This window comes from Octopus bimaculoides, chromosome 17 (genome assembly GCF_001194135.2).
Source record: "Octopus bimaculoides isolate UCB-OBI-ISO-001 chromosome 17, ASM119413v2, whole genome shotgun sequence".
Lineage (NCBI taxonomy): Eukaryota > Metazoa > Mollusca > Cephalopoda > Octopoda > Octopodidae > Octopus > Octopus bimaculoides.
This window is the reverse complement of record NC_068997.1, coordinates 19,055,745-19,064,813: the sequence shown is the minus strand read 5'-3', so window position 1 is coordinate 19,064,813 and position 9,069 is coordinate 19,055,745. Positions and strand designations below refer to the sequence as shown.

The 9,069-nt window shown below is 37.0% G+C and overlaps 2 protein-coding genes across 3 annotated transcripts in view; both read left to right on the top strand.

Moving 5' to 3' along the window:
- Positions 1-9,069, top strand: part of LOC128249671 (carnosine synthase 1-like) — a 35,151-nt gene that overhangs the window by 10,191 nt on the left and 15,891 nt on the right. The gene's annotated exons all lie outside the window — the stretch shown is intronic.
- Positions 5,497-9,056, top strand: LOC106879381 (electron transfer flavoprotein beta subunit lysine methyltransferase; the record flags this gene model as incomplete). Its single annotated transcript, XM_014928909.2, has 2 exons — positions 5,497-5,632; positions 7,730-9,056. Coding segments are annotated over 2 exons (489 nt in total), but the record flags the coding sequence as incomplete, so codon positions are not given.

Genomic DNA, 9,069 nt, shown 5'->3' with positions numbered 1-9,069 from the left:
CCAGGGTAGCAAAGCTCACAAAATAACTTTGGTGTAACTCCTGTTTATGAGGTAGAAACAACCTGTTAATCTGAGGTATTTTGAATAAATACAAGATTAAATAAATGGAGTTATACGCATGTATTAAATGATTTCTTTTATTTCCGACATATGTTTCGAAAATTACAATTGGTTCATTCCAAAGGAATGAATGATGTTGAGAAAAAAGTAATCTTCTCTTCAGGGAAATACATAAAAATCAACTCAACCGTAAGACATTATTACTGAATGACAACTGCGAGTAGAGAAGAATGCTACATAGCTTATTTGAAAAAACCGTAGGTTCGCGTAAGCACACCAATCCGTCCATCCGCCTATACTTATATACTAAAACCACCCTCGCTTTAAACACACATATGCTCACCCACATACTCGCCAAAAAACTATACATGTATGTAAACACACTCATGCTCACCCATACATTCGCTAAAGACTATACATATATGTACACATGTATATATATACACGCATACACATCCATACTCACACGCACACAACAACTCTGCACCTATACACACGCACGCAAAAAAATTTATTTTATATAGGGCTAAAAACAAGAAACAGTGTGGGAAAGCTATAAGGTTAAAGCGCGTCTAAAACTGCGCATATTATCGCATGCATGCATATATATCTATATATGAACGCACCCGCACACACGCAGACACTCACGAGCGCGCACATATAAGGTTCCATTACGTGTCTATAGACGTACATGGAAAAAACAGGGTGGAGGGGAGAAAACAGAAAAATATGTGTGGAAAAAATACAAAAGCATTAACTCTATAATTATGTAAAAAATATAAAAAATTTTTTTAAATATATAAAAATATAAAATCCAAGTAAAAAGTATAGAAGGGTAAAAAGCTTATACATAGACACAATATAGAAAGCAAATCCTATCAGTACAGTCCTATCAGCAGGTCCTATCAGTAAAAATATTAAAAAATATATAAGAAATGTAAATAATAAGTATAGAGAGACAAAAAGCTTATACATAGACACAAAAATAGAAAGCAAGTCCTATCAGTAAACTCAGGGGGACCAAAAACGTAGCAAATATTTGGCCACGTGTGGACATGTGGTTGAGCGTAAAGTTACAGGGAGGTATATATAAGTGGAGTCAAGGATTGGGTAAGTTTGTGATGTTGCAAAATGAGAGTGGGAGATGGAGGAGAAAGAATGTATGGAATGGACAGAAGTAGAAGGAGGGAGTGTTAGGAATATGTTGTAGGGAAGAGGTTCAATAGAGGCTTATTGAATGCAAGTAGGTTCACAAGGATGCAAAGAGAGAGAGAAATATAGTGAAGCCAATTTGGGATGTTAGGAAGACAGGATGTGTTGGGGTGTTTGTCAGGGACAGATTGTGTACAAGGGGAATAGACATAAATGACATGTCTCTATACACTCGAATTTACTCAGCTGAACAAGTCTTCTCAAGCACAACAAATTGCCTATCATCTTTGTGTTTTGTCATCTCCCTTGTGAGGCTGAATATCTGAAGATCATTTTTCACTGTTTCATCTCATGCCTTCTTAAGTCTCTCTCTTCCACACGTTCCATCCACATTTAGAGATCAGTTCTTCTTTATGCAGCTGTCCTCATCCATATGCATCACATGACCAAACCAGCGCAATCTTCTCACTTGCACACTACATCTAATGCCTCTTATACTCAATTTTTCTCTTAAAACATTTGCCCTTATTTGTACATGCACACTCACATTGGAGCATGCTGACTGCATTTCTTTAAAGCCTTCGTATGTCCTTTGTAGTCACAGCCCTTGTTTCACTACCATTTATTAGGTCATCCCATAAATAATGCCATTTTTTTTAATACTTCTTTTATTTTTCAAAATTAAGATAAACAAAGTTCTTTTTTAATCTAAAATATATTTTTCTACAATGCTCTTCTATCTATCTTTTAGACTTGCAAGGTCTCTCTTCCAAAATTCACTTGTCTGTGTGGAAAAATATTCCCCCAGTACTGTTCTGACCTTGTCCACAGAATTCATATTTTTTCTGTCCAAATGATTTTGAAGACAACAGAATAAATAATAATCAGATGGGACAATGTCCAGCAAATATTGTGGGTGGGGCATCGTTTCCCATTCAAATTGCTCCAGCCTTTGAAATGTCATCCTTGCTGTTTGTGGGTGAGCATGATCCTGATGGAAGAACACCTTTCATCTTGAAACCAAAGATGGTCATTTTTCTTCTAGTGCAGGTGTCAATGAATGGTTTAATAACCAAATGCAAGCTTCTCTGCTAGCTCCTCAATGGTTACAATGAGATCTTGTTCCACCAGGGTTTGCAGAATGTCCTCATCAAGCTCTACAGATCTTCGAGGATGAGGCTCGTCTTCTAGGCTGCAGTTTCCAGCTCGGAATTTCTGGAACCACCATTGACACTGGCTTATGCTTATCGTCCGATCCCCATATGCTGCATTAATATTCCTTGTACTTTCCATTTTCATTGTTGCCTTTATTGAACTCATAAAATAAAATATACTGGATATGCTCCTTTGTCACTTCTATTATAGCTTTGGGAAAATAACTGTTAAAATTGAACTGCACTTTTCAAAATGTGCACTAAGAATAAGTACAAGGTAAAATTACAACTTGATTTTATAGCAAGTTGATGCAATTAATTTATCCCTTCGACTTTTAGTTAAAGCAATTGAAAAAACCACGTTATTTATGAGATGACCCAATATATAGTTGTTCTTATACAGGGATTATACAATGTGCCTTTCACTCTGAAGGAGAGGTTCTTTGACCAGAAAAAGTAATACTTCTCTGAACTTTGCCCAGCTGATTCTTATTCTAGCAACTATGCTTTTAGAGCATCCTCCTACACACATGCATATATACATATATACAGGGTGGGTGAAAAGTAAGTAGGCATTGATAAATTGGTAATAAAATCCATATTCCTTTTACAAATTTATTGAAACAAATGATACATGTTTTCTATTACATGGGAAAATGAAAGTAAATCTTTATATTTCAACATAAGAACCGATGGCGTCAGCCAGTTTCTTCAAACAGCCAGGGATGGAATGTCCAACCATCTGAAGGACATCATCTGGGATATCAATGAGAACCTCCTGAATCCATGTCTTCAAGTCCCCCAGTGTGTGGGGTTTTGTCTTGTACACTTCCTTTTTTGTGTAACCTCACAGATAAAAATTACATGGAGTGAGATCTGGACTTCTTGGAGTTCTGGAGTTCTGGATTTCTGCAGTTACAGTCTTTAAGTTTTAGCTCCTGCATGTAATGGAGTTTCCATGGACAAAAATTCAATTCTTTATGCAACACCGTATGTATTGTGTGCCTTGTTAGTCCACTTTCATGAGCTGCTTGACATATTGATTTTTGCAGGCTGCTATTAAACATTTGTTGCATTGTTGCCACGTTTTCTTGTGACTGGGATGTGGTTGGATGGCCACTTCTTCTTGCATCATTCACAGAGCCTGTGGTCATCAACTTTGCAGACAACGTTTTATTGTCTCTGGACGTAGTGTTGTATGATTACCTTTCCATACACGCCACCATCTGTGAAAACAATGGAATTCCACACTTCATAGTGTACTGCTATCTTAGCTTGCTCCTGAACAGTCAAGTGACTGGCCATCTGGAAACAAGAAATGAGACAATAAGAAAATAAGAAATCCTCATTAGTGTTGTCTGTTTAAAAAATGTTTTTGTCATGACTTCAGTGATACTAAAAATTCTTTATGCAATTTCTAATGCCTAGTTACTTTCCCTCTGTGTGTGTGCGTGTGTGTGTGTGTGTGTGTGTGTGTGTGTGTGTGTGTGTGTGTGTGTGTGTGTGTGTGTGTGTGTGTAGGACAGCTGCATAAAGAAGTGTTGATCTCTAACTGTGGAGGGAACCTGCGGAAGAGGATGACCTAGGAAGACATGGGACAAGGGGTGAAGCATGATCTTCAAACGTTGGGCCTCTCAGAGGTGATGACAAGTGACTGAGAACTCTGGCAATATGTTGTGCATGAGAAGACTTGTCAGGCCAAGTGAAATTGTAGTTGTGGCCATGCTAGTGCCATGTAAATGGCACTTGTAAATCATAGTCATGGTCATTCACTCCCAGTGCCATGTAAACGACACCCATGCATCATAGTCATGGTTGTTGATGGTACCATGTAAATGACATCTGTGAATCCTCATGGCTTATACCAGTGCCATGTAAATGACACCTGCACATCTTAGTCATGGCCATGACTATGGTGCCATGTAAATTGGTACCCAGGAATCATGGTCATTGGCAATGCCATGTAAATGGCATCTGTGAGTCATAGTTGTTGCTGGTGCTATACAAATGGTACCTATGAACCCTAGTCATGGTCACTGCCAATACCATGTAAATGGCACCCACCCATAAATCGTAGTCATGGTTGTTGCTGATGTCATGTAAATGGCACCCACCCATAAATCGTAGTCATGGTTGTTGCTGGTGTCATGTAAATGGCACCCATGCAGGTGGCATGCAAAAGCACCCATTACACTCTTGGAGTGGTTGGTGTTAGGAAGGGCAGCCAGCTGTAGAAACCATGCCAAATTAGACTGGAATCTGGTGCAGCTCTCCGGCTCATAAGTTCTAGTCATACAATCTATCCCATGCCAGTATAGAAAGTGGATGTTAAATGATGATGATGATGATGATGATGATGATGATGATCCCACCTAGATTATAATTAATCAAATACCTACACGGCTGCAACACTATCATTATTAAATGAACACCACTATGCCTTCTCTTCTCATGGTTATGGAGTTAAGCACTGGGTAAAAAGATATATTTAATTAATTTAACTTATCTAATTTCTTCACTGATTTACTTATATGATATCTATTATGCATTATTAATATATTTGTTTCATCCCTGGGCCCTATAATTTCACTCTACTAGAACTTAGTGAAAAAGGATTTTATTTAAATTTTGTTTTTTGTAAATCTGTAGTTACAAAAAAAAATTTCAAATAAAAACTTGCTTTGTCGTAGTTCACCTATCGTGCACTCAGTACATCGTGGTTCACCTATTGCGCACTCAGTACATTGCAAATTTTTCTGGCTAATATATGTAAATTTATATCGTGAACTCCTCAGTATATCGCAGGTTTCTGTGGCTGTTATGTATTTATATTTTTTAGATTTTAATTATTTCTGTGAGAGGTTTTAGAACGTAACACCCACAATAGTCAAAGGATTACTGTATTCCCAATGAGCATACATTTTCACTAACACTACAAATTTTAAAATTTTAATTAATATTATTTGTATCTATATCTAGCACCATTGTAACCTGGTGAGCCCTAGATCTTCCCTCACTGCTAATCATATCATGCTCACTGTAGTTAGGGCTATGTATGTATGTATGCATGCATGCAGACATAATTTTTGTCAGCTCTTTCATTAAATATTGACTGTGTATTATCATATTATTTAGATTTTTGCTGGATAACAGTGGAATCATCAAACATCAATCTGTGCTTGATTTGGGCAGTGGATGTGGAGCATTAGCGATTGTAAGCAAACTGCTTGGAGCATCTCATGTTGTTGCAAATGACATAGATCCAGGTAATATTCCTTTAACTAAAGCTTACATGTCAATATTGTTAATGGCTTTAAATGAGTAGCATGATGTTTCTGAACTATTTAGTTCCATACTTAACATTATAGTATTCTTTGAATCAGGCACTTACTTTTATCAATATATATATACATATACATCATCATCATCATCATCATCGTTTAGCGTCCGCTTTCCATGCTAGCATGGGTTGGATGATTTGACTGAGGACTGGTGAAACCAGATGGCTACACCCGACTCCAATCTGATTTGGCAGAGTTTCTACAGCTGGATGCCCTTCCTAACGCCAACCACTCAGAGAGTGTAGTGGGTGCTTTTACGTGTCACCCGCACGAAGGCCAGTCAGGCGGTACTGGCAACGGCCACACTCAAAATGGTGTATTTTATGTGCCACCTGCACAAGAGCCAGTCCAGGGGCACTGGCAACGATCTCGCACGAAAATCCTTACACATGTCACGGGCACAAGTGCCATATATATATCATCATCATCATTTAATTTCTTCTTTCCATGCTGCTATGGGTTAGACGGTTTGACTGGAACTGGTAAGCTGGAGGGGTACACCAAGTTCCAATCTGCTTTAACATGGTTTCTACAGTTGGATACCCTTCCTAATGCCAACCACTCCAAGAGTGTAGTGCGTGCTTTTTATGTGCCACCGGCACAGGTGCCATATACATGGCACTGGCAACAGCCACAACTATGATTTCATATGACACTGGTAACAACCACTACTATGATTTTACTTAGCTTGACGAGTCTTCTCAAGCACAGCATATTGCCAAAGGTTTTGCTCACTTGTCATTACCTCTGTTAGGTCCAACATTCGAAGATCAGGCTTCACCACCTTGACCCATGTCTTCCTGAGTCTACCTCTTCCACAGGTTCCCTCCACAACTAATTTTGAACTCAGTTTCTCTTCTGCTATCCACAATGCTATAGTCCCCCTAAAGCAGAATTATATTTCAATACATTGGCTTGAGCATGGCTGTGCAGTTAAGAAGTTCATTTATGAACCATGTAATTTCAGATTCAGTCCCATTGTGCAGCAGCTTAGTCAAATGCCTTCTGCTATAGTTCTGGGCTAACCCAAAGCATTGTGAGTGGATTGCATGCATGCGTGCATGCCTTGAGTTTTTATCATGGTACTCTGTTCAAAAATGATTTATAATTTCATCTTTGCATAATAATACTCTTGTTACTTCCAATGTTTTACTTTCTCCTTTCATGAATGCTTTCTTTCTGTGCTAGTATATCAAAAGTTGATAAAACTTTTTTATTCAGATTTATCTCTCATCTCTATAAAATGAGTGAAGAAATGATTTACTAAAATGGTTTATGCTTGCCTTCTTCAGAATTTCAGATGAAAAATTGCAACTTAATAAATCACTTCAACAATATATAATGCTGCTATTTGCAGTGGCAAGCAGTGCATCCTCATGGGGCCTGTTTACAGCTTTTTCTTACTTCTATCTCAGCCATGATTTGATTGATCAGAGGCATTCTAACCATGATTGTCCTATCTTTTATTCAGAGTCATACTATTCAATATGTTTTCTTATTTTAAAATGGTATGATCTGAGGAAGATTTGGCTGTTATTTTTTGCAGTTTGAGCAGTCATGCTGTGACCCTCTTGTTGGCTCCTATTTCTCATCTCTGGTTGTGAGATCAGAGGTATTCCAGCTATGATCATGTTGTTTTAGCAGTATGTAGGATGATATCTTCCAGTATATTTTTTCTTTTAACAGGATGCTATTTCTTGCAGGTCAAGAGACCATATAAAACTTCTGTTTACAGTTCATATAGGCTGATACATTGACAATTGAGTGGTGTCCTTCCTATGAGCTCCATACATTATTATTGATGAATCACAGACTGTTGATTCCTCAATTGGTTGTTTTCCTCTTTAGAAACTCAGCTAGCCAGAGCTTTCTCTGCTCCTCAGCTATAGGGATTATATTACTGACACATATACTTAATATATACCAATTATGCTGTACAATTTCAACATTAGTTTTTATATTCATATTATTGTACTTTGTTTCGTTTCATTTACTAATCCATTCCAATTTTTGTATTTTCAGTGGCAATTGCTGCAATCAGAATGAATTCTGCATTAAATAATGTTACAGTAAACACAGATAATAGAAACTTGTTTCATGAAAAGACATTGTATACAAATGTTGTGCTTCTTGGTGACATGCTTTATGACATCAGTCTTTCAGCAAATGTAGCTAGGTGGATGAAGAATTTACCAAATAACACTTTGGTTTTAATTGGAGATCCAGGCCGTTCAGAATCTCATCTATATCTCAGTAAAATGAACTTCAAAAAAGTTGTAGAATATGAATTAACCCCCACTGCTAAACAGGAGAATAATGGTATCCACTCTAGTTCAGTATGGATTTGGGAGAGATGGGGAGCAAGTCTTTTGTAGAGAGGAAAAAAAATTATAGATATGTTTTATTTTAATATTTAAATTTATGAAATAAAGTTTCTCAAATGTTTCTTATTTCACTTTGATGATGAAGTTCACCCATTCCACTTTTTCGTCATACCATCTAAATACTGGAAAATACTGTAGTATACAAAATAGTCTATCCTAGTTTTCATAGGCAAGTTAATATTAGGAATTGAAATTCCTGCTAATTCCTATTAAAGGAATTTGAACATCACTGTAATAGTGTGATCAATTTGATGTTCACATATCTCTTAATAGGTACAATACAGAAACTATGGTTCTTTACTGCAGTATATTGGAGAATGTTCTTTAGGATATTAAGATAGTGACTGTTTCCAGTAAAGAGCCATAGCTTCAGAATGGTACCTATTTAAAGACAGGAAAACACCAAATTGACTGCACAAACTACAGCCCTGAATCATATCTTTGAAGCAAGCTATGAAATTTCACTGGTGATAGCAAAAAATGAGAAAAATCATTCATACAAATGAAGAAGGATCTGATATACCTGCAATATCTGTTTTTCTCAAAACAGTTCTTCAAAAAGGCAACAAAGACGTCCAAAATAAGCCATTGAGACAGCAACAAAATAAATGACATGGGGTAATATGCTGAAAAACAACTTGTTGGAGAAGTTGAAATCATAAAAGTTCTGAAGACAAATAAATGAATCTACTTTTTGAGAGAGTGAAACTCTGTTAATGATGCATCGTGTTGACATGGAAAAATTTCAAGGACAGAGTTTAGCAAAATGTGGTATTTATACTCCTTACTACAGTGTTCACACACAGGCCATTAATATGTTGTTCTAAATAGATTTGGGGATCCTTTGCACATACAGATTTCTGCCCATCAAAATCAATTTGCTGGATTGGAGGTGGGGCACAGGTGAACTAATTACAAAAATGTTAAATTCACTAATTAAATGTTGCCTACACAGACATTGATTGTCAAAATTTCCTG